The sequence below is a fragment of the Bos javanicus genome, chromosome 12 (assembly GCF_032452875.1).
Source record: "Bos javanicus breed banteng chromosome 12, ARS-OSU_banteng_1.0, whole genome shotgun sequence".
Lineage (NCBI taxonomy): Eukaryota > Metazoa > Chordata > Mammalia > Artiodactyla > Bovidae > Bos > Bos javanicus.
The window spans coordinates 35686519-35711746 of NC_083879.1; the positions used below are offsets into that span (position 1 = coordinate 35686519).

Consider the following 25228-nt stretch of genomic DNA (forward strand, 5'->3'; position numbering starts at 1 on the left):
GAGCTGTCCTGCTGGGCCTGTCCTGGGGGCCCATGCTCTCTCACCCACTGTAGCCCTTCCCCTGCCTCCCTCCCTAGTGTGGGGGAAGTCTGGTTCTCTGACTTCCACAGACCAGACAGAAATGTCTCCGTCCAGTCACAGAAGTTTTCTCAGGAGGAGCAGAACACAAAGTCTTCCAGGCCCACCATCAAGATCTAGGTGGGGTCAGTGTGTGTGAGGAAGAGGAAACAGATCAAAGATCTGGGTGGGGTCAGCGTGTGAGAGGCAGAAGAACCAGAGATCAAATTGCCAACATCCGTCGGATCATCAAAAAAGCAAGAGAGTTCCAGAAAAACATCTACTTCTTTATTGACTATGCCAAAGCCTTTGACTGTGTGGATCACAACAAACTGTGGGAAATTCTGAAAGAGATGGGAATACCAGACCACTTGACCTGCCTTCTGAGAAATCTGTATGCAGGTCAAGAAGCAACAGTTAGAACTGGACATGGAACAACAGACTGGTTCCAAACTGGGAAAGGAGTACATCAAGGCTGTATATTGTGACTCTGCTTATTTAACTTACATGCAGAGTAGTACATCTTGCGAAATGCCAGACTGGATGAAGCACAAGCTGGAATCAAGATTGCTGGGAGAAATATCAATAACCTCAGAAATGCAGATGACACCACCCTTATGGCAGAAAGCGAAGAACTAAAGAGCCTCTTGATGAAAGTGAAAGAGGAGAATGAAAAAGATGGCTTAAAACTCAACATTCAGAAAACTAAGATCATGGCATTGGGTCCCATCACTTCATGGCAAATAGATGGGAAAACAGTGGAAAGAGTGTCAGACTTTATTTTTGGGGCTCCAAAATCACTGCAGATGGTGACTGCAGGTATGAAATTAAAAGATGCTTGCTGCTTAGAAGAAAAACTGTGACCAACCTAGACAGCATATTAAAAAGCAGAGACATTACTTTGCCAACAAAGGTATCTCTAGTCAAAGCTATGGTTTTTCCAGTAGTCATGTATGGATGTGAGAATTGGACTTAGAAAGAAAGCTGAGCACTGAAGAATTGATGCTTTGAACTGTGGTGTTGGAGAAGACTCTTTGAGAGTTCTTTGGACTGCAAGGGGATCCAACCAGTCATTCCTAAAGGAAATCAGTCCTGAATATTCATTGGAAGAACTGATGCTGAAGCTGAAACTCCAGTACTTTGGCCACCTGATTGGAAGAACTGACTCACTGGAAAAGACCCTGATGCTGGGAAAGATTGAAGGTAGGAGGAGAAGGAAACGACAGAGGATGAGATGGTTGGATGGCATCACTGACTCGATGGGCATGAGTTTGAGCAAGTTTCGGGAGTTGGTGAAGGACAGGGAAGCCTGGCATGCTGCAGTCCATGGGCTCACAAAGAGTCAGACACGACTGAGTGACTGAACTAAGTGTGTGTGAGGTTCATCAGCCCCAAGACAAGTCCCCAGCAGTTCTTGCTCCACTGGCTCGGAGGCGGGTGCAGGACAGAAAGGCTGTCCCTGGAAGCTTCACATGACCCATGCCCAGGCCCCCAGCTAATGTCTCTGTGCTCCCCTCTCCAGGAGATGGCGGGCAGGGCCCTCAAGCAGACTGGCAGTCGCAGCATCGAGGCCGCCCTGGAGTTCATCAGTAAGATGGGCTACCTGGAGCCAGGCAAGGAGCAGATCGTGCGGGTCGTCAAGCAGACCTCCCCAGGTGAGCACGCTGGGGGCTATGGAGAGGCGGCTGTGGGGAGAGGGCCTCGTGGCCATCATGCTGCCCCCCTTCCCTCACAGGAGTGGGGGCACGGGGACTGAACCTGCCCTGCCCAACATCCTATCTCCCAGGGTGGAGGCAGATTGACACTTAGTTGGGTCCTTCCTTCCTGGGGGTTTGTGGAGTTGTTCTGTTTATGAAAGGGAAAATTCAGAATGAAAATTAGGCCACTCAGCAGATTCTTTCTTCTGGACTTGTGGGGGAGTCTTAAGGGGAGGCTTATTTCATTGATTCTAAAACACACTTGTTTCCCACTCTGTGGGCTCGGAGAGCCAGCTGCACGGTGGCAGGTGGCTCCAGAGTACGGTGCCTCAGGCACAGGTGTGGGAAAGCCACCCCCACCATACCCCGGGGGAGGGAGGGAACCTTCCCCCACCTCCACCGCACCCCATGCCGCTGGGGAGGGCCAGTCGCCTCAGCACCCCTGCCTGCTAGTCAGTGGGTGTTTCTCTTCCTGGGTAGAGCAGATGGAGCCATTTGGGGGACCTGAGGCCCCTGGGGGGGCAATAAGGGATTCAGGATATTGACCAGAAGGAGTTTTCCCTGGAGACCTTGGATAAACCCAGTTCATCTGCTGAGTGAGGAACTTGCAAGGGCTTTGTATTAAATACATTGTATCTTCCTTGAGAACACAGGTTTCCCTTTTCTTCTTTTTGAAGGCATAACATTTCAAAAATGTATTTATCTACTACATATCCTCAAAATTGACACAATTAAAAGAACAACAGAAAAATGTATTTTCACTGTGGGTGAATTTAACCACCTGTCTCAGGCACTGACTGAGAAACGGAGTGAAAACAGTGAGAACACGGACATTTGCCCATCACATTTCGCTTCTCTTGATTGAGGAACGCCCTTAAGCATTGCCTTGCTGCCACCACGTCCAGGCCCTTGGGATCTCGGGGTCTGTGTGGCAGCTCATCCCCCAGCCCCAGCCCTGCGGGCAGCCCTGGCGCTGGTGCTTCATCTTCCCCTGGGGGGCTCTGCCGGGGCTCCTGCGGCGCGGGGAGGAGGGTACCCGACTGGCGACGCGGGGCCTTCTGCCCACGGCCCTCTAACGCCGCCTCCGTCTCTGCCCGCAGGGAAGGGCCTGGCGCCGGCCCCCGGGCCACGGAGGCCGAGCTTCGAAGCACCGGGCGAGCCTTTCCCGCCCTTCACGCAGGTGGCCGGGCCGGCTTTCGAGGGCCCCGCCGCCCTGGAGGAAGCGCCTCGCCCTTACCCGGACTTCCTCTTCGCCGGCGTCGGGCCTCCTTGTCGTCCGCACCCGCCCAAGGGCTACGCGGCCGCCGGGGAGGCCGCCCGCATGGGCCTCGCGGGCCCCGGGGGCGCGCACTACAGAGCCCCGTTGCTGGTGCCCGCGGAACCCCTGGGCTATGGCGTCCAGCGCAGCCCCTCCTTCCAAAGCAAGGCGACCCCGGAGGCCGGCGCGTACGCGGGGCTGGCCGCCAAGGGCGCAGCCGTGCCGGTGCCACCCCCCGGCTTCCCCTTTCCGGCCCCCGGCGCAGCCTACGCTTCGGCCCCGCACCCTAAGCCGCCGCACCAGGGACACGCGGGGGGCCCCCGGGGCGCCGCTTTCGCCGGCGACAGCGCCCCGCCTGGCCTGGCCGCCCCCGCGCGCACCGGCCTGGGCGCCGAGCGTTTCGAGCCGGGTGCGCCGGCCTGGCCGGGCGCCGGCCTGGCCCGGCGTGACTCGCTGCCCAAGCCGGGCCCCAGCCGCACCGGTTCGTTCAGCGGCGCCGCGGCCCCGCCCAATGCCGTGACGGCCGTCACGGCCGCGCGCATCCTGCACCCGGTGCGGAGCGTGCGCGTGTTGCGGCCTGAACCCCAGACGGCCGTGGGGCCCTCGCACCCCGCTTGGGCGCCGGCGCCCCCACCCGACGGCCCTGAGCCCGCGGAGGAGCTCGCAGGGGGCGCCGAGGCGCGGGGCCGGCCCCCGCCTTATCCGCGGCACCTGCTGCGGCCACAGGCCCGCGCCGAGCCGCTCGACGTGGACGGGCTGTGCGCCGGGCTGCAACAGGGCCTCCGGGGCGGCCGTGCCGCCGAGTCCCCCGACGGCAGCCCCACGAGCCCCGGGGCCACCAAAGCCGACAGGGCGGGCCGGGACAGAAAGCAGATCCAGACATCCCCGGTGCCCGTGCGCAGGGGCGGCCGCGACGAGGACAGGCGCGAGTCGCGCATCAAGAGCTACTCGCCGTCAGCCTTCAAGTTCTTCATGGAGCAGCACGTGGAGAACGTGCTCAAGACCCACCAGCAGAAGGTGGCGCGCCGGCTGCAGCTGGAGCAGGAGATGGCGAAGGTGGGCGCAGGGCACACCTGGTGTAGGGGTCCCAGTGGGAGAAGCCCCTCCATGCACCGTGTCCCCTGTCCCGGCTCGGGGTGGGGAGGACGGTGCGGATATGCCCCCGGTGAACGAACGCGTTGCTTGTTACGGCCTGTCCTTTCCGGGGAGCAAATCCATTAAGGGTCTCCAACTGGTAAAGAAACTTTGAAAGAGGAGAAAGTAAAAGTTGAGGTTTTACACACTGACATTGTGGGAATTTTAAAGAGAAGTATAGCTGTTAGTGATTCAGTTCATTCTTAATGAAGTCTATAGTTACTAAATAACGTTTGAAGTAGATGCTAGTTGACACTAAGCTGTTTGGGAACATTATTAATGAAATTATTTATAGAAATGCTATGGTAATTTCAGATTCTAAAAAGTTCTAAAAATAAGGTCGGATCCCATTGAAAATGCTGTTCCATTTTCATTGACTTTTCTGTTTTCCCATTTTCTCCTGAACTGTCATTAAATTATTACATTGCTCTTAGAGTTCCAGGAATTTTATGGTCCCCCATTGCACAAATTTTTAGTAATACAAGTTATCTTTAGTTTTTAGAGCCTAAAAGTCAACGTGGAGAAAGAACTCCTTATTTTTACATCTCCCCTTTTGATTCTAGATCTGTGGCTGTGGATGTAGAAAACCATCATTTTCTCACTTGTAGCGTTGGCCCGGTTCTTCTGCACCCTCCTTTCCACAGATCATGGTGTGCCCTCCACTCTGGGGCCTCCCGTCCCCATGGGACCCATCCAGTGTGACCCTGTCCTGTCCCTCCTGCCCCCATGGGGCCTGTCCAGTGTGACCCTGTCCTGTTTCCTCCTGCACAGGCCGGGCTCTGTGAGGCCGAGCAGGAGCAGATGAGGAAGATTCTTTACCAGAAGGAGTCCAATTACAATAGGCTCAAGCGGGCCAAGATGGACAAGTCCATGTTTGTGAAGGTGAAGACCCTGGGCGTTGGCGCCTTTGGGGAGGTGTGCCTGGCCTGCAAGGTGGACACGCACGCGCTGTATGCCATGAAGACCCTTAGAAAGAAGGACGTCCTGAACCGCAACCAGGTGGCCCACGTCAAGGCAGAGCGGGACATCCTGGCGGAGGCGGACAATGAATGGGTAGTCAAGCTCTACTACTCCTTCCAGGACAAGGACAGCCTGTACTTTGTGATGGACTACATCCCGGGCGGGGACATGATGAGCCTGCTCATCCGCATGGAGGTGTTCCCCGAGCACCTGGCGCGCTTCTACATTGCTGAGCTGACGCTGGCTGTCGAGAGCGTTCACAGGATGGGCTTCATCCACCGGGACATCAAGCCCGACAACATCCTCATAGACCTTGACGGCCACATCAAGCTGACAGACTTTGGCCTCTGCACTGGGTTCAGGTGGACCCACAACTCCAAATACTACCAGAAAGGTACTGCCTCCGGCCTCCCCTCCTCACCCCATCCTGGGTGGGTGCACCTGTCCCCGTGTGATTTCATAATTTGGTGTGATACCCTTTCCTCCATGAAGAAGTACTATGATGTGTAAGGTGTTTGTTTTTAAGTTAGTGGCTTCAAGTTTTACTAAAATGTTTCAAGGACAGTAGGCCATAGGGTATCTTGGGGCCTGGCTGAGGAACCGTCACTGTGCCCTGTTAAAACCAGCCTCCGGGGGAGCCCTCTCTTAGAGCCCCCCTGTTAAACAAGCCTCCGGGGGAGCCCTCTGTTACAGCCCCCCGAGTCTCCCTACAGGTGCCAACCTGGTTGTGGGTCCAGCTTAACTGCATCTCCTGTAGTTTCACTACTCAGAAAAGTGAGAAGTGACTTATTTTTGACTGTTGTGGGTCTTCGTTGCTGTAGGGTTTTTCTCTAGTTGCCAGGAGTGGGGGCGACCCTTCCTTGCAGTGCACGGGCTTCTCCTTGTGGTGGCCTCTCTCGTAGAGCAAGGTCTCTAGAGCGCAGGCTTAGTCGATCCGAAGCATGTGGGATCTTCCTGGCTAGGGTTCAAGCTTGTGTCCCCTGCATTGGCAGGTGGATTCTTAACCACTGGACCACCAGGGAAGCCCTGACTTGAATTCTTGAACTAGTTATTTTATTACTACAGCTCAGACTTATGTTTTTTTAACTCAAAACTAGTTCTAAATTATTTGATTCATTTTTTTTTTTAATTTGGCATTGAAATCATCTGTGTCCATATATTTGAAATCCTCAAACTTTTCCATGCCTGTCTCAAAACATGTCTGACAAACAGGTGGTGTTAGCCTTTGAGATGGGCCTGAAAGGCGCTGGGAATGCCACCTCACTGTCCATGAGCTGTCCATGAGCCTGTCTTGCCAGCCCTATGCACCAGCTCACAGCCCCCAGCACAGGGCACAGCCCCTGCCGTGGCTCCTGTCCTGAGGCGTGTGTGTACTTCATGCTTGGGTCTGAGGCCTGGGACCACAGCCATTCTGGGAGCTGCCAGGGGGACTCTCTGACTGTGTCAGGAGCTGGGTCAGGTTATTTTTCCTTTTGAAGCTTTAGGTTTATTGCATTGTTAAAGATTGAAAATTGATTTTGTTTTCTGTTCTCTTCTCTCCCCACCCTGCTTTCTGGGTGACAGGGAGTCACTCCCGGCAGGACAGCATGGAGCCCAGCGACCTCTGGGACGATGTGTCTAATTGCCGGTGTGGAGACCGGCTCAAGACCCTGGAGCAGAGGGCGCGGAGGCAGCACCAGCGGTGTCTGGCTCACTCCCTGGTTGGGACCCCAAACTACATCGCCCCGGAAGTGCTCCTCCGGAAAGGTATGTGCTTTGGCTCTGCATCCAAGCTGGGTGATCTCCGAGGGTCCCAGCTCCCACTGTCAGGGTCTCAGTGTCCCCATATGTCTCCCCACGGGAGCCCAAGAGTGGGGTTCTGTCAGCAGACAAACCTTCAGTGTATCCTCCTCTGCTTGGGAGCTGGCCCGGCGTCTCCACTTGCTCCTCCTTAGGCTGGAAGTGATGAGCTGGCTGCATGGTAGGCTTGCTCCCTAGAGCCCAGAGGAATTGTTTGAGGGTCAGGACTGGGTTCGGGGTCCTCACTGGGGCCCACCATCTTCCCTGGTCAGTGGGTGTGAGAATGCAGACCTTCCCTGTTCTAGTTCTAGACTTCTCTAGTTCTTCCACTGGTCCAGAGGTCCCTTCAAGGTAAGCCTCAGGGATGGGGTGCTCCAGCCCCTCCAGCAAGTGCTTGACCAGCATCAGAGGCACCTCTGATGGTCAGTTTTGGGGGTCCCCAGCAGAGCGGCAGTGTGTATGGATCTGATTCCCTGTAAGAAACCCGAATAGGGCCAGACTGTCTGTGCTCACCTGCGGTTTCCACTGTTGGAGCCAGCAGGCTCTGTCCTCACCGTTCTGTGAGCTGTGTGCCTCAGGGCAGGTTGCCAGTCTCTCAGGGACTCAAGTATAAGGGCAGTATATGTCCAGAGGTTGTTGGGCATATTGACCTCACTGCCCAGTATAGGCCGCCTTCTCTGTCCTTCAAAGTAGGGGTGGGTGCTGGTCTGTAAGGGGGTTCACTGGTCTCCCTCAACCCTGCCATGGGCAGCAGCCCAGCAGAGCCTCCAGGGCCAGGCAGATAGGGGCCACAGGTCACATTTAGCAAGAATTCAGTGACAGGGGGACCAGAGCGGGGCTTGGACTGGGATGTGGGACAGAATCAAAGATCAGCCTTTTCTGATACCCCTAGGAGGCCATCCTGCAAGCAGTGAGGAGCCTGGCTTCCTCACAGGGAGCTGCTCCCTCCCCTCAGGGCAGGGGCAGCCATTACCTTTGCCACAGTTTCCTCCCCTCTTCTCCCAAAAGCTCCTCGGGGAGTCTTGGCACTGGCCTCACCTGACCTCCGGTCACAGCGTTTCTGCTATTTAGCTTCTACATTTTTTTTTTTTTTTGGCTGCATCGCAGTCTGTGTAATCTTAGCTCTCTGACTAGGGGTCCAGCCTGTGCCAGGCGCACAGCCCTAACCACCAGACCGCCGGGGAAGTCCCTAGTTTCTACGATTTTAATTTGTGTCTGTGTCCTTTACGAACTTAAATTCCTGGTTTAGTATTGTTATTAACAATAACAGTAACTTTTTAAATTTAAAAGATCTGTTATTATAAGAGCATCCTGTGTTTATCATAAACTAATGCTGTAAAATCAGAAAACACTCGTGCCCACACTCCTGCCACGTGGAGCCTGTGACCTTCGGCAGCGTTTTTTCCAGCGGTCTGTTCCGGGCCCTTATGCAGGAAGCAGTGACGTCACGCGTGCGCCGTGGAGGCGGGAGGCGGGGCGTGACGTGCGAGCTCCGTGACACGCAGCAGCTCTTTCCCGCCTGTGCGGTGGGGCCCGTCCTCGGTGACCAGAGCCATGCCGCGGCGCGGGTATGAACTGAGCCCCGCTGTCTTTCAGGTTACACCCAGCTCTGCGACTGGTGGAGTGTCGGAGTGATTCTCTTTGAGATGCTAGTGGGGCAGCCGCCGTTCCTGGCGCCGACGCCCACGGAGACCCAGCTGAAGGTAACGGGGCGCGGGGGCCTCTGAGGAGCCCTGGGGTCTCTGGCTGACACTGGGCCTTTTGTTCCGGGTAGTGCAGTAGTGTCAGCTGTATGAAGTGAGGAGTTTTCAGGTATTTTTGTTACTTCCTGTTAGGTTTTTTAATTTGAGTGAGTAAAGGCTCAAGGTCAGAGCTGAGCTGTGATGTACCTATGAACCTGGACGCGAGGGAGGCACCGTGGCCGCAGGTCTGGGCCGGCGGGCAGGGCCCGGTCTGAACTGCGTGGCCTTGAGATGAGTTGGTTGGTTTGGACGTTATGTCTGTACTGTCGGCATAATATAAGAGCTGTGGGCCCAGCCACTTACGCACTTTTGCAGTGTTTCAACTAATCCTGTCAAGTAATAATACTCAATAGTCAGTTTTAGAATGGTGGCCTTTTACTCTCGGAGCAATTAATTTGATTCCTTAAGAAAGATTGAGTAGAGAATCTGATGAAACCTTTGGATCGTCTCAGAACAGTGCTCTTGTAACACTGACTATTCTAGGACTTATTCACACACCCGAATAGTTACTATGATGGCCTCTTCAAAAAATCCTCAATTAAGGCCCCGTTTCTTTCCAGTAAAAATGAAATTGGAACTTGGTATTATCTATATCCTAATTGAATTGCTGAACTGGTTACTAATTTTTTTTCTAGTTAGTAATTTGCCAGCATGATAATCACCCAGTTTTAAAAATTGTGATGAATTTCACCATTTTAACTACACTTAATAGTACAGTCAATGGCATTAAGTACATTCACTACTACTTATTTCCAGCCATTTTCACCATCCCAAGGAGAACTTCACCCACTAAAAGATAACTCCATTCTTCCCTCCCCTTTGCTCCTGTCTTCTACTTTTTGTCTCTATGAATTGCCTATTCTTAGGGGCTTCATATAAGTGTTATCATACAGTATTTTTACTTTTGTGACTGACTGACTTCATCAGCATAATGTCCTCAAGGTTCATACCTGTTGGAACCTGTGTCAGAATGTCCTTCCTTTCTAAGGCTACTACTATATTGTATGTAATATTGAATAATAAATACTCCACTGTATGCAAATAACATTCCATTTTCTTTATCCATCATCTGGCAATTAACATTTTGGTTGTTTGCACCTTTTGGGCTCTTGTGAGTAGTGCTGCTATGCACATAAGTATGTGTGTAAGTATCTGTTTGCTCCCTGCGTTCAGTTCCGTTCAGTTCCGTTCAGTTCCTTTGGATATATACCCAGGAGTGGAATTGCTGGGTCATAGGATCAGTCTGTGTTGAAACTTCTTGAGGAACCTCCATACTGTTTCCATATGACTGTACCATTTTACATTCCCACCAACAGTATACTGAAGCTCCTATTTCTCCATATCTTAGCCAACATTTATTACTATTACTTTTTAATAGTAGCTATCCTAGTGGGTGTGAGGTGGTATCAGTCTCATTGTGATTTTGATTTGCATTTTCCTGATGTTCAAATAATGTTGAATTTCTTTTCATATGTGGGCATATGTAGATACCTTCTTTGGAGAAATGTCTGTTCAAATCCTTTGCCCTTTTTTAATTAGGTTGTTTGGGTTTTTGTTGTTTAGTTGTAGTTTTTTATGTATTCTGCTTGTTAATTCCTTATCAGATGTATACTTTGCAAATAAATTCTCCCTTTCTATAAGTTTGTCTTTTCACTCTGTTGATAGGGTCCTTTGATGTACAAAAGTTTTAAATTTTGATGAAGACTTTTATGTGTTTTTCTCTTTTATTGCCTGTGATTTTAGGTATCATATCCAGGAAATCATTGCCAAATTGAACGTCACGAAGATTTTTTTTTTTTTAATATATATATGTTATTTATTTGCTGCAGTGGGTTTCAGTTACAGCATGTGGGATCTAGTTCCCTGACCAGGGATTGAACCTGGGCCCTCTCCATTGGGAGCACAGTCTTAGCCACTGGACCACCAGGGATGTCCCACATGATTTTTGCTTTATGGTTTTTTTTTTTTGAGTTTTATATCTGTGTTGTGCATGTGCACTGTTGTGTCCGACTCTTTGTGACCCCATGGACTGTAGCCCACCAGGCTCCTCTGTCCATGGGATTTCCCAGGCAAGAATACTGGAGTGGGTTGCCATGTCCTCCTCCAGGGGATCTTCCCAACCCAGGGATCAGACCTGTGTGTCCTGCATTGCAGGCAGATTCTTTATTGATAGGCCACTGGGGAAGCCTACACCAGCCCTTGCACCTCTACACAACTCCCAGTTACATTGACCTTACTTTGTTCTGACTCCAGGAGCAAATAAGCCCTTAGCAGAGCATCCGGATGGCTGGTTTGTGTTGCTGATCACTGCTGTATGGGGGTGGCTCCCTTACTCTGTGCCTCAGACTGTGGGCTCCTGCTGAAACCACACTGGCCATTTGTAGCTGCCTCAGATCCTCCTACGTCTGTTTGGTTCTCCTATTGTGAAACTACCAAAATCTGTTTAAAATTAAAGTTATTTTTATTGAAGTATAATTGATTTACAGTATTAGTTTCAGGTATAGAGCAAAGTGATTCAGATTATATTTTCAGATTCTTTTCCATTATAGGTTATTGTGTGATACTGAATATAATTCTCTATGCTATCCAGTCAGCCGTTGTTATCTGTTTTATGTAAGGTATTGTGTATCTGTTAATCCCATACTCCTCTAATTTGTTCCTCTTCCCTCCCTCTCCCCTTTGCTAGCCATAACTTTGTTTTCTATGTGTGTGAGTCTATTTCTGTCTCGTAAATAAGTTCATTTTGTATTTTAGATTGCACTATAAGCTATATCATATGGTATTTGTCTTCCTACTTCTCTTAGTATGACAGTCTCTAAGTTCATTTATGTTGTTGCAAATGGCATTATTTTGTTCTTTTTATGGCTGAGTAGGATTCCATTGTCAGAGAAGGCAATGGCACCCCACTCCAGTACTCTTGCCTGGAAAATCCCATGGACAGAGGAGCCTGGTGGGCTGCAGTCCATGGGGTCGCTAAGAGTCGGATATGACTGAGTGACTTCACTTTCACTTTTCACTTGCCTGCATTGGAGAAGGAAATGGCAACCCACTCCAGTGTTCTTGCCTGGAGAATCCCAGGGACGGGGGAGCCTGGTGGGCTGCCGTCTATGGGGTCGCACAGAGTCGGACACGACTGAAGCGACTTAGCAGTAGCAGCAGCAGCAGGATTCCATTGTATATATAGACTACATCTTTTTTTTTTTTTGCGCCCCACCCCCTAGACTACATCTTTTATCGGTTCATCTGTTTATGGACATTTAGTTTGCTTCTTGGCTATTGTAAATAGTGCTGCTGTGAACACAGGGGTGCATGTATCTTTGTGAATTAGAGTTTTGTCTGTATTTATTCCCAGGAGTGGGATTTCTTGGTCATATGCTAACTCTAATTTTAGTTTTTTAAGGAACCTCTATACTGTTCTCCAGAGTGGTGCACCAGTTTACATCTCCACCAACAATGTAGGAGGGTTCCCTTTTCTCCATACACCCTCTTCAGCCTTTATGATTCGTTGGCTTTTTGATGATGGTCATTCTGACTTGTGTGAGGTGATACCTCATTGTGGTTTCGATTTGCATTCCCATAATGATTAGTGATGTTGAGAAACAATCGTGTTCTTTAACACCCTGCCCCATAAAGGCCCTCTTTGGCCTCGAGAGTGAGGAGGAAGGAACACTGGGTGTGTTGTCCCCGCAGGTGATTAACTGGGAGAGCACGCTGCACATCCCCGCGCAGGTGGAGCTGAGCCCCGAGGCCCGGGACCTCATCGCCAAGCTGTGCTGTGCAGCTGAGCACCGGTTAGGCCGAAACGGGGCCGATGATCTGAAGGCCCACCCATTCCTGGGCACAATCGACTTCTCCAGCGACATCCGGAGGCAACCGGCCCCCTATGTACCCACCATCAGCCACCCCATGGATACATCCAACTTTGACCCAGTGGATGAGGAGGGCCCCTGGCAGGACGGCAGTGAGGACAGCTCTAAAGCCTGGGACGCACTGGGCCCTGCGGGCAGCCGGCACCCTGAGCACGCCTTTTACGAGTTCACCTTCCGGAGGTTCTTCGATGACAATGGTCACCCGTTCCGATGCCCCAAGCCTGCAGTGGCTGAAGCCGTGACTGAGGCTGAGCAGCCAGCTTCGGTGGGTCCAGCCCTGGGGGCGCAGGCCGGGGGCTGCCAGCCCGTGTACGTGTAGACTGGTGGACGGGGAGGTCAGCCTGTCAGGTCAGTTGGCTGGTTGCCCCTCATCTAGTCTGCACCCAAAACCAAAGCGGAAAAACTTCTGAAAGAGGACTCACCTCTGAGGTCTGCATCTCCAGGTTCTGGTGGATGGCAGGAGGTGTCAGCGCAGCCTGGAATTAGCTTTGAGGACCTTCATGACATTAAAACAATATTTTTTAAATCAGTACAGTAGAAAGAGCACTTATTTTGTTTATAGCCATTTTTATTATTAAATTATAGGGATTAATTTTGACAAATCATGCTGCTGTTATTTTCTACGTTTGTATTTTATCCACAGCACTTACTCACATTAGGGAAAGACATAAAGATTGAAGAACATGTGATAAGAAATCTCTGTGCAATAATGTTTAAAAAAAAAAAAAAACACTGTCCTGATGTCCTGATGTTACTGATACCATTTTATTCACACAACGGTTTTTGTTTTATATTTTTCCCACATTTCAAAATTGTGATATATGTTAAAAGCTGCTTTTGTTGTTTTGTTCTGTTCGCTTTTTGCATATTATAGCATCATAGGAAGTGTGAGCAGTTGATCATGCGGGTGTGACTTCAGACATCAGGTATGGAGAGAGCACGAACAGGGTTTTTCTATTATTAATATAACGTGACCGTGTCTTGCCATTCACAGCAGGTTCTGTGAATACGTTTTTACTGAGTGTCCTTGGATGAGTTGTTCTGGACAGTGTGCTGATGCCGCGTCGTGAGTGACTTCCTCGCTGTGACTGCACCCCCCTCCTCTCTCATTGCAGAAATGCACGTGTATCTGAGAGATGATGTGACTGTATGTGTCGTGGGTGTGCTTGGATTCTTTGAGGGGGCAAAGACATTTGTCCTACACTAAACTTGTGTACATCAAAAGGGATTCACTTAGCTCTGCCAAAAAAAGTAAGTTAGCCATGGACCTCTGTCTGTCTCGCCAGTCAGGATGCTGTCCTGTGGCCCAGCCGACACAGGGAGCCAGAGCCCCACCCTGCAGACCTGTGGAGAGTTCTCTCTGCAGTGCTTTTAGTGTGCTTTGAAGGATCCAACTTAACTCAGTTTTAAAAGCACATTTTTCTAATCTTTGTGAAACAGCAAGGACTATTCAAAGTGATATTGGAGGGGAAAAAAAAGATAATTAAGCCATACATATTTTCTTAGGCGTATAGATGTATATATAACTATATAGATAAACACACAAAATATTCCTATTTCAAATTAGTATGATTCCTATTTAAAGTGGTTTATATTTGAATAAAAAGTTAAATTTCTTTTTTGCTTTTTAAAAACCTGATGCATCATATTTTTTGTTATATTCACATATTTTTCCTTGAGGTTTTTAGCATAATGTATCCATTACTTAGTGTATCTCTAGGCAGCAACACTCACATGTCTATGGATGTCTAAACTGAAGAAGAAGATTCCTGTGTACTGGTTTACATGTGTATGAGTGGCAGGTTCTGAGTCTGCTGTGCTGTGTCATGACTGTCAGTGTTTCTCTAGTTTTGCAGTAATGCCGTGTTGTTATTTACACTCTGACAGCCTTCATGTGGTAGGTTCTTTCTCAGGAACTCAATTTAACTATTATTTATTGATATATCATTGCCTTTGAAAAGCTTCTACTGGCACAATTTATTATTAAAAGTTTGAATCCAAATCCCTAGGTGTCAAATTCTATTGAAATTTGTAAGTTCTTGTTTGTCTCGTGTGCTTTCCCCATGATTCAAATACAGCGGGGGCTGCCATTGCGAGGGAGAGGAGCTCTTGTCTTGGTTTGGTCTGGGATTTGGAGATTGGGTTTCAGGTCACAGCACAGGGTCCAAATCTGGGTGTGGTTCTGCGATCAGCTTTCTTCCCGAAGGTGGTGACGGGTGTTTGGCGTTAGATTGCTGAGTGGGGTCGGTGGGCTGTCAGATAGATCCTGAGTGGGAGCTGATTGCCCTGCCCAAGACAGACACACTGACAGTACAGGGGTAATACCCTATCTTTGCTTCAGAATGGTCAGTGGTATTGAGAGCTCCAGAAGCTGTAAACATTTGATTCTGAATTGTTCTTTTGAAAGGTGCAGTCACATGGTCACCACTGGGCAGTCCCCACTCCACCAGGCCATCTTGGACCCTGTCCTTGTGGAGACAGGGTTCCACTTACATGGGCCCAGCTTTTCTCTTAGGCTCCCATGTTGGGGAGGCATCACCAGCCAAGTGGCATGGAGATCCCAGCACCCCAGCAGGGACTTTGGGGAGCTCTGCTGGCATGGGGGAGCAGAGTTTTCTGGTCTGATTGGCTGGAGTGGAGCAGTTATTGCCCATTTGCCCCTCTCCTCTGGCGGGAGTGCCGGGGGGTTGGGCTTGTTGACATTTCCAGGTTGCGGGCTTCAGCTCCAAATCTGGAACGTGGAGGCACAGAGAATACTGAGAGAACTTAGTGCTGTGTAGTCCTGAGGCCCAGCTTTCCTGCCTTCACACCTTTCAAGGTCTTCTGTTTTGTAGAGTGTCCAGGAGTTCTAGAAGAAAAATCTGTCTTGAAGTGGGTATCAATTTCATTTTTAACTAATGAAGATTCACAGCTCACTTCCTCAGTCACACCAGTCTCAAGCTCATTGCCACATGTAGCCAGGATCCATGTTGGATAGCTGGGGTCTGAGAAGGGTCCTCTGGCTCTGCATTAATCCTTGCACTGACATCTGGCAGAAACAGGGGACTAATGCGAGCAGTTGGGCTTCATCTATTTCTCCTGTGTCATTCACACTTGGGCAGTGAAGAAGCAGGTCCTCTGACCATCCAGAGTGCAGCACTGCCTTCCAGTCGGCAGCATCTCACCCTTTTCCTTTCCTGCTTGCTGCTCCAAACATGGACCCTCCTAAAATCACCAGTTTCTGGCCGCCTTAAGCTGGTGACTAGTGTCTTCAAAAGGATCATAGTAGCTTGTAGATACAGGACTGAGAGCAGCCTGCCTCCCTGTGCCCCCCTGCAGTAGAAGCCAGACTCTTGACCACTGGACTGCCTGGGAAGTCCCAAAATTACACTATTATTATTTTTTTAAAGAGTCTCTGTCCATCTCGTGCCATCTCCTGATCCCTAGCCTCTCTCGTGTCTTCTGTTATTTTTTCTGGGCAATTCCATTATATGACTAATGGACTTTTTTTTTTTTTTTTGGCTGTGCTGGGGTCTCAGCTGCAGTGTGTGGGATCTTTTAGTCATGGCATGTGAGCTCTTAGTTGTGGTGTGTGGGATCTAGTTCCCCAACCAGGGATTGAACCCAGGCTCCCTGCATTGGGAGCACTGGATCTCTGGGAAGTCCCATGGGTATATTTTTAGATAGAAAGGACCTGTGCAAGGAGATCCAACCAGTCCATTCTAAAGGAGATCGGTCCTGGGTGTTCTTTGGAAGGACTGATGCTAATATTTACCAATACTAATGCCAATACTTTGGCCACTTCATGCGAAGAGTTGACTTATTGGAAAAGACTCTGATTCTGGGAGGGATTGGGGGCAGGAGGAGAAGGGGACGACAGAGGATGAGATGGCTGGATGGCATCACCGACTCGATGGACGTGAGTTTGAGTGAACTCCGGGAGTTGTTGATGGACAGGGAGGCCTGGCGTGCTGCAGTTCATGGGGTCACAAAGAGTTGGACACGACTGAGCGACTGAACTGAACTGAAGTGCACAGAACTAATGGGTAAAAATAGACCCATACAAATAAATGTACGTCATCAGAAAATTCAACAATGTTTGGAACAAAGATAAATAAAAGAGAAAATATCTTCAGAGATAGAAAACAGTTCATATACAAAGGATCAAGAATCAGAACCAAAAAATAAAAAGAATGAGAATGGCTTTGAAGGTAACACCAATTCTCAACACTAGAGGATGACAGAACAAGGCCTTCAAATTGTGTGAAAAGAAGGAAATGGCAACCCACTCCAGTGGAATATCCCACAGTCAGAGGAACCTGATGGGCTGGAGTCCATGGAGTCACAAAGCGCTGGACATGACTGAGCGACTGAGCACACAATTGTTTTCAATCCAGACAAGTCATTAGTTGAGTATGAGGGTAGAATAAAGACATTTCAGACATTCAAGAATTCAGAATATTTTCTTCCCATATACTTTCCCAGAAAGCTGGAGGCAGACACGGGCTCCAAGAAACGGATCCAACAAACGGGAGGAGGGTGGGGGCTCCTGGGAGCTGTTGGACCCAAAGGACAGCTGTGCCCCAGGTGTGGGGGGTGGGCTGCTCGCTCAGATCCTCCCTCGGTCAGAGGGTGTAGGAGACAACCTTTGCTGGAAGAGGTAATTTACCTGCCTTAGAGGAGATGGGTGCTTGGAGGACAGTTTGGGATTGGATTTGGGAGGAGGATATAAAAAAACAGTAAATGGAAAACACAAGCCAATGATTAATTCAGTATACTTCGACAGGGATCATAGATTTAATATAAATGCTTCACCTAAAAAGCTAGATGAAAGCATAGAAAATTTTCTTTACCATCATGAGGAAGAATAGGATAGAATAGAACAGAACACTGAACGCACTAAAAGTAAAGGAAGATACATTTGGCTTCATAAAAATTAAAAATTTCCACTCTTTAAAAGTCACCATTACATGGAGTAGGAAATGGCAACCCAATACTGTATTCTTGCCTGGAAAATTACATGGACGGAGGAGCCTGATGGGCTACAGTCCAAGGAGTCACAAAAGAGTTGGAATGACTTAGTGATTGAGCCCAGATACATGTGATGTATAATATATAATTTTTATTGCTATTTAAAGCAAATAAGGGCTTCTCTGATACCTCAGTTTGTAAAGAATCCGCCTGCAATACAGGAGACCCCAGTTTGATTCCTGGATCAGGAAGATCCCCTGGAGAAGGGAAAGGCTACCCACTCTAGTATTCTGGCCTAGAGAATTCCCTGGACTGTATAGTCTTTGGGGTTGCAAAGAGTTGGACACAACTGAGCAACTTTCACAAAGCAATTAAAGATCTTTTTCAAAATAATAAAAAAAGTCACCATTATGAAAATGGGTGAATATTATCTGTGCACAGATCTGACAGAGGACTCGTATCCTGATTATATTGTAAAGCAGTATCTTTTTTGAGTTTTTCATCTTGGCATGATGTACACTACTTCCTGTTGTTACAGAAGATGAGAATTTAGTTCCTTTTAGGCCCTCTTTCCCCATGCCCAGGCCTGTCCTTCCCACTCCTGTCTTCCTGATACGCACTGTCAGACTTTTGGTAAAGTTGATAATTAGCATGTTACTCAGTTCAGTTCAGTTGCTCAGTCGTGTCCAACTCTTTGTGATCCCATGGACTGCAGCACGCCAGGCCTCCCTGTCCATCACCAACTCCTGGAGTTTACCGAAACTCGTGTCCATTGAGTTGGTGATGCCGTCCAACCATCTCATCCTCTGTTGTCCCCTTCTCCTCCCACCTTCAATCTTTCCCAGCATCAGGGTCTTTTCCAATGAGTCAGTTCTTCGTATCAGGTAGCCAAAGTACTGGAGGTTCAGCTTCAACATCAGTCCTTCTAATGAACACTCAGGACTGATCTCCTTTAGAATGGACTGGTTGGATCTCCTTGCAGTCCAAGAGACTCTCAAGAGTCTTTTCCAATGCCACAGTTCAAAAGTATCAATTCTTCGGCACTAAGCTTTCTTTATGGTCCAACTCTCACATCCATACATGACTACTGGAAAAACCATAGCCTTGATTAGACGGAACTTGTTGGCAAAGTAATGTCTCTGCTTTTTAATATGCTGTCTAGGTTGGTCATAACTTTCCTTCTTACTACAACTATGTGAATGTTATCGCCAGTGAACCACATTATTTCTATAATCACTTTCCATCTTGGAGATTTCAAGAAGGCTTTAATACTTGGAATGAAAAATACTTTAAGGCCAGGAAAAGAAAATAAAATTAACCTAAATACAGCTGCAGGGTTTCTTCCTAATCAGTTGTCTGTTCCCGTGCCCCCGGCCCCCCCCAGAATTTTGACCTTAAAGAGCTGATGAACTGGAGATGAAAGCTTCAGTTCAAGGCAGAGGTGGCCCCAGGTGCCATCTCGAGCAGCTTGGGAATTTTCTGTTGAGGTGCTTAGCTGTTTGGGTCAATGGGGTTCACACCCAGAGGCTTCAGAACTCTCTCCATGGGCATTGGCTGCTCTGCTCTGATCTTCCACAAATAACTTCATGAGATTATCTGAATTTTCTTAAGCCAATTTGCTTTGCATGTTTCTCTTCAGACTGAGTAATTTATACTAAATACACTTGTAAACGTTGCAAGTCTTACTTCTTCACAGCAAGAGGTTACATGGTCACAGCTGAAGCAAAAACAGACACTATTATAATGAAAATATATGTAGGAATCCCATCTGCAAATGTGTTTGGTGGTTTGCTTTCCTTTACTCTGGAATATGTAATACATTCAGAATAGACCCACCCATGCCTAATCCAGTCTTAACTTATCCTGAATTCTGTACAGTATTTTAGTCCAGAAAGTACCACAGATTCTCTGAGTTCCAAGTCTAACCAACAGACAGCAGAGGGAGCTGGTGATGTGCTTTTGCAGGTAAGATCTGCGCTCTAAGATCTGCACTCACAGAATGTCCTGGTGGGTCCTTTCTAGTGAGAGGAAAGTAGGGAGGAATTCTTACTAAACCACCCACAAATTGCAGTGTTTTGCTTTCACATTTTATAGTTGAAGTCTAGTTGAGTGACAGTTTTGTGCTAATTTCTGCTGTATGGCAAAGAGACTTACACATACACATTTTTTTTTTTTTCTTTTTTGGGCCACACCACAAGGCTTGTGGGTATGTAGTTCCCTGATCAGGGATCGAACCCAATTCCCCTTGCAGTGGAAGTGTAGGGTCTTAACCACTGGACCACCAGGGAAGTCCCTATATATATATAAATACTAAAATACTGTATCAGTTCAGTTCAGTTCAGTTCAGTCGCTCAGTTGTGTCCGACTCTTTTCGACCCCATAAATCGCAGCACGCCAGGCCTCCCTGTCCATCACCAACTCCCGGAGTTCACTGAGACTCACGTCCATCGAGTCAGTGATGCCATCCAGCCATCTCATCCTCTGTCGTCCCCTTCTCCTCCTGCCCCCAATCCCTCCCAGCATCAGAGTCTTTTGCAATGAGTCAACTCTTCGAATGAGGTGGCCAAAGTACTGGAGTTTCAGCTTTAGCATCATTCCTTCCAAAGAAATCCCAGGGCTGATCTCCTTCAGAATGGACTGGTTGGATCTCCTTGCAATCCAAGGGACTCTCAAGAGTCTTCTCCAACACCACAGTTCAAAAGCATCAATTCTTTGGCGCTCAGCCTTCTTCACAGTCCAACTCTCACATCCATACATGACCACAGGAAAAACCATAGCCTTGACTAGACGGACCTTTGTTGGCAAAGTAATGTCTCTGCCTTTGAATATGCTGTCTAGGTTGGTCATAACTTTCCTTCCAAGGAGTAAGCGTCTTTTAATTTCATGGCTGCAGTCACCATCTGCAGTGATTTTGGAGCCCCAAAATACAAAGTCTGACACTCTTTCCACTGTTCCCCCATCTATTTCCCATGAAGTGATGGGACCAGATGCCATGATGTTTGTTTTCTGAATGTTGAGCTTTAAGCCAACATTTTCACTCTCCACTTTCACTTTCATCAAGAGGCTTTTGAGTTCCTCTACACTTTATGCCATAAGGGTGGTGTCATCTGCATATTGAGGTTATTGATATTTCTCCCAGCAATCTTGATTCCAGCTTGTGCTTCTGCCAGCCCAGCATTTTTCATGATGTACTCTGCATATAAGTTAAATAAGCAGGGTGACCATATACAGCCTTGACGTACTCCTTTTCCTATTTGGAACCAGTCTGTTGTTCCATGTCCAGTTCTAACTGTGGCTTCCTGACCTGCATACAGATTTCTCAAGAGGCAGGTCAGGTGGTCTGGTATTCCCATCTCTTTCAGAATTTTCCAGTTTCTTGTGATCCACACAATCAAAGGCTTTGGCATAGTCAATAAAGCAGAAATAGATGTTTTTCTGGAACTCTCTTGCTTTTTCCATGATCCAGCGGATGTTGGCAATTTGATCTCTTTTTCCTCTGCCTTTTCTAAAACCAGCTTGAACATCAGAAAGTTCACGGTTCACATATTGCTGAAGCCTGGCTTGGAGAATTTTGAGCATTACCTTACTAGCGTGTGAGATGAGTGCAATTGTGCGTTAGTTTGAGCATTCTTTGGCATTGCCTTTCTTTGGGATTGGAATGAAAACTGACCTTTTCCAGTCCTGTGGCCACTGCTGAGTTTTCCAAATGTGCTGACATATTGAGTGTAGCACTTTCACAGCATCATCTTTCAAGATTTGAAATAGCTCAACTGGAATTCCATCACCTCCACTAGCTTTGTTCATAGTGATGCTTTCTAAGGCCCACTTGACTTGACATTCCAGGATGTCTGGCTCTAGGTCATTGATCACACCATCGTGATTATCTGGGTCGTGAAGATCTTTTTTGTACAGTTCTTCTGTGTATTCTTGCCACTTCTTCTTAATATCTTCTGCTTCTGTTAGGTCCATACCATTTCTATCCTTTATCGAGCCCATCTTTGCATGAAATGTTCCCTTGGTATCTCTAATTTTCTTGAAGAGATCTCTAGTCTTTGCCATTCTGTTGTTTTCCTCTATTTCTGTGTATTGATTGCTGAGGAAGGCTTTCTTATCTCTTCTTGCTATTGTTTGGAACTCTGCATTCAGATGCTTATATCTTCCTTTTCTCCTTTGCTTTTCACTTCTCTTCTTTTCACAGCTATTTGTAAGGCCTCCCCAGACAGCCATTTTGCTTTTTTGCATTTCTTTTCCATGGGGATGGTCTTGATCCCTGTCTCCTGTACTATGTCACGAACCTCATTCCATAGTTCATCAGGCACTCTATCTATCAGATCTAGGCCCTTAAATCTATTTCTCACTTCCACTGTATAATGGGGAGGACCAACCCCATGCCAAGGAGCGGTGGCTGCACGGGCACAGGAGGGCCTAGAGGAGCTATCCCACGTTGAAGGTCAGGAAGGGCGGCGGTGAGGAGATACCCCTCATCCAATGTAAGGAGCAGCGGCTGCACTTTGCTGGAGCAGCCTTGAAGAGATACCCCACGCCCAAGGTAAGAGAAACCCAAGTAAGGCGGTAGGTGTTGAAAGAGGGCATCAGAGGGCAGACACACTGAAACCATACTCACAGGAAACTAGTCAATCTAATCACACTAGGGCCATAGCCTTGTCTAACTCAATGAAACTAAGTCATGCCCGTGGGGCCACCCAACAAGGGTGGGTCATGGTGGAGAGATCTGACAGAATGAGGTCCACTGGAGAAGGGAATGGCAAACCACTTCAGTATTCTTGCCTTGAGAACCCCATGAACAGTATGAAAAGGCAAAATGATAGGATACTGAAAGAGAAACTCCCCAGGTCAGTAGGGGCCCAATATGCTACTGGAGATCAGTGGAGAAATAACTCCAGAAAGAATGAAGGGATGGAGCCAAAGCAAAAAGAATACCCAGCTGTGGGTGTGACTGGTGATAGAAGCAAGGTCCGATGCTGTAAAGAGCAATATTGCATAGGAACCTGGAATGTCAGGTCCATGAATCAAGGCAAATTGGAAGTGGTCAAACAAGATGGCAAGAATGAATGTCGACATTGTAGGAATCAGCGAACTCAAATGGACTGGAATGGGTGAATTTAACTCAGATAACCATTATATCTACTACTGCGGGCAGGAATCCCTCAGAAGAAATGGAGTAGCCATCATGGTCAACAAGAGAGTCCATAATGCAGTACTTGGATGCAATCTCAAAAATGACAGAATGATCTCTGTTCGTTTCCAAGGCAAATCATTCAGTATCACAGTAATCCAAGTCTATGCCCCAACCAGTAACGCTGAAGAAGCTGAAGTTGAACGGTTCTATGAAGACCTACAAGACCTTTTAGAACTAACACTCAAAAGAGATGTCCTTTTCATTATAGGGGACTAGAATGCAAAAGTAGGAAGTCAAGGAACACCTGGAGTAACGGGCAAATTTGGGCTTGGAATACAGAATGAAGCAGGGCAAAGACTAATAGAGTTTTGCCAAGAAAATGCACTGGTCATAGCAAACACCCTCTTCCAACAACACAAGAGAAGACTCTACACATGGACATCACCAGATGGTCAACACCGAAATCAGATTGAGTATATTCTTTGCAGCCAAAGATGGAGAAGCTCTATACAGTCAACAAAAACAAGACTGGGAGGTGACTGTGGCTCAGAGCATGAACTCCTCATTACCAAATTCAGACTTAAATTGAGGAAAGTAGGGAAAACCACTAGACCATTCAGGTATGACGTAAATCAAAATACAGTATAGAATATTATATATATAATATTCTTCTCCATTATGGTTTATCCCAGGAGACTATATAGTTCCCTGTGCTCTACAGTGGGACTTTCTTTTTATTCATGCAGTGTGTTCTTTCTTTTTATATCTCTATATTCTAGGAAGGTGCTGTTGAACCTACTGAGTCACTTAGAAGCGATAAATATTGTGCAGATTTCTATTCTGTTAAGGCAAATCTACAGTATGTCTCCTTCCTCTGCTCTCCTCCCCCCAATTTAAAAACTGGACTGTCAAAGGATCCCAGAATAGTGTGGCTTACTCTGGTCTTGAATCATTATGGGCACCTACTATTTGTTCACTACATATTGAGTCAAAAATACATTGGGCAGCACTGTGTTCAGTGTGTATAACAGTACCATGTGGCACATATTAAATCCTTAAAGTGGAAGCTTGAATATTTAAAAAGCCTTAGGAGTCTACAGAAATTCTTAAAAAGTATTTATTTATTTACTTGGCTGTGCCGGATCTTTGTTGCAGCAGGCAGGATTTTTAGGGAAGTCCTAGTCTCTTCATAAATTTATCACAGATTTTTTGCAGGACAAACTATATAAAACAGACAGAATTAGCTGATTCTGTGAATAAGTTCCATAGTCGTCATTTTCATCGAACTTGGAAAGAAAATTATTTTAAGGCTACAGAAAGAACAGTTTTACTTAAACCAGGACCCAGGACCCTTTCTTCCTTTTAGGTAAACATGCAAGGCCCGAGTCAGGAGAGCCGACAGGGCCCCACGGGGCAGTCTTTGAGAGGGTGTGGGCTAGCCCTGTGTTGAAGGCCTGCACAGGACTGCAGTCGCAGTAGGAGGCAGGAAGGCTGCTGGCGGGAGGGCAGCAGTTGCGGGGCAGAGGCCAGGTGCAGTGGGGCGACTGGTCTTGGGGACAATGGGACCAAGCTAGCCGAGGCTGTCAAAAAAGCAGGCAAATCAGTAGTTGCCAAATACCCTTTTCCTTCTCTCTAGACATGTCAGAGGACACTCTTCCTGGTTGGTGCGTTTGCCACAGCAGCAGGTTGGTTCTTGAAGTCTTGTTTAGAGCCTTCATGCTCTTAATAAGTATTGAAGGCCCCACTGGGCAGGCTCCTGGCTGGGCTGTCTGAGCGGGCGGGTGAGGAGTGGCTGCTCTCTGGGCGTCTGTGAGGCAGGCCCTCACCCCTGTGGCTGCTGGGTGCATCAGGTCTGCACTGATGACACAGGGCTTGGTCTGGCAGGTAGAGGGACAGTCCAGAAGACCCTGTGGTAACAGCCCACCCTCCCAGGAAGAATGGAGGAGGATAAAGAATGAGGAAAACACAGACACAAAACAAGAGAAGTCAGAAGCCACGGTGTCTGCACTGGACAAACATCATCTTTGCTGTGAGTCCTCCTCTTGCCCAGCTTATTAGAGGCTTTAAAAGGATCAGACTATTTTGGAACATTTGGCAAAGTTGCCATCAATAATGGCCCAGAATGTTCAGATTAGAGGATCCAAATGCCATTGTTTATGACATCTGTATCTTGTTGGAGGATGCCCTCAGGGCTCAAAGTGAGATGACAGCTGGGTGGGGATGGTAGGACACCTCTGCACAGGCCCAGGGCTGCCCACAGGTCAGAGGACAAACACCACTAACAGGGACAGGAACGGCTTCAGGACATTTATAAATCAAGCCCTACTTTTGCCAATCTCTTGTTGTCTTAAAACATTCAGAACAAAGCAGAGCTCTACTGACAACCCCCCAGATCATCTCTGGGGGCTAGTGATGGACTCCTGGGGCGTCTATTAGCAACCACCTCCACCAGCCTCTTTTCTGTCAGAACTCAGGCAGGTGTCACTGTCAGTTCCTGGTCACAGGGCTCGGGCCCCTGCGACTGGGGCAGGAACCGAGTCCTAGTTGCTATTCTCAGACAAGCCAACTCCTTGGGACGGGAGGCCCCCTCCAGGCCCCACTCCCAAGAACTTGCGGCAGAAGCCCAGCTGGGCAGTCCTCTG

At 48.2% G+C, this 25228-nt stretch overlaps 1 protein-coding gene across 3 annotated transcripts in view; it reads left to right on the forward strand.

Moving 5' to 3' along the window:
- The window catches only part of LATS2 (large tumor suppressor kinase 2), a 47224-nt gene extending 22565 nt beyond the window's left edge, over nucleotides 1-24659 (forward strand). For 2 of the 3 annotated variants that reach the window (XM_061434992.1, XM_061434991.1), the window contains exons 3-8: nucleotides 1580-1712; nucleotides 2855-4068; nucleotides 4918-5500; nucleotides 6670-6852; nucleotides 8482-8588; nucleotides 12318-14498. In XM_061434992.1, coding sequence (XP_061290976.1) covers nucleotides 1580-1712; nucleotides 2855-4068; nucleotides 4918-5500; nucleotides 6670-6852; nucleotides 8482-8588; nucleotides 12318-12815 — 2718 coding nt within the window. In that variant the 3' untranslated portion in view covers nucleotides 12816-14498. Of the gene's footprint in view, nucleotides 1-1579; nucleotides 1713-2854; nucleotides 4069-4917; nucleotides 5501-6669; nucleotides 6853-8481; nucleotides 8589-12317; nucleotides 14499-24470 lie in introns of those variants that run through there. The other variant, XM_061434993.1, reaches the window with a different exon arrangement.
- The last annotated feature ends 569 nt before the right edge of the window (nucleotides 24660-25228 follow it).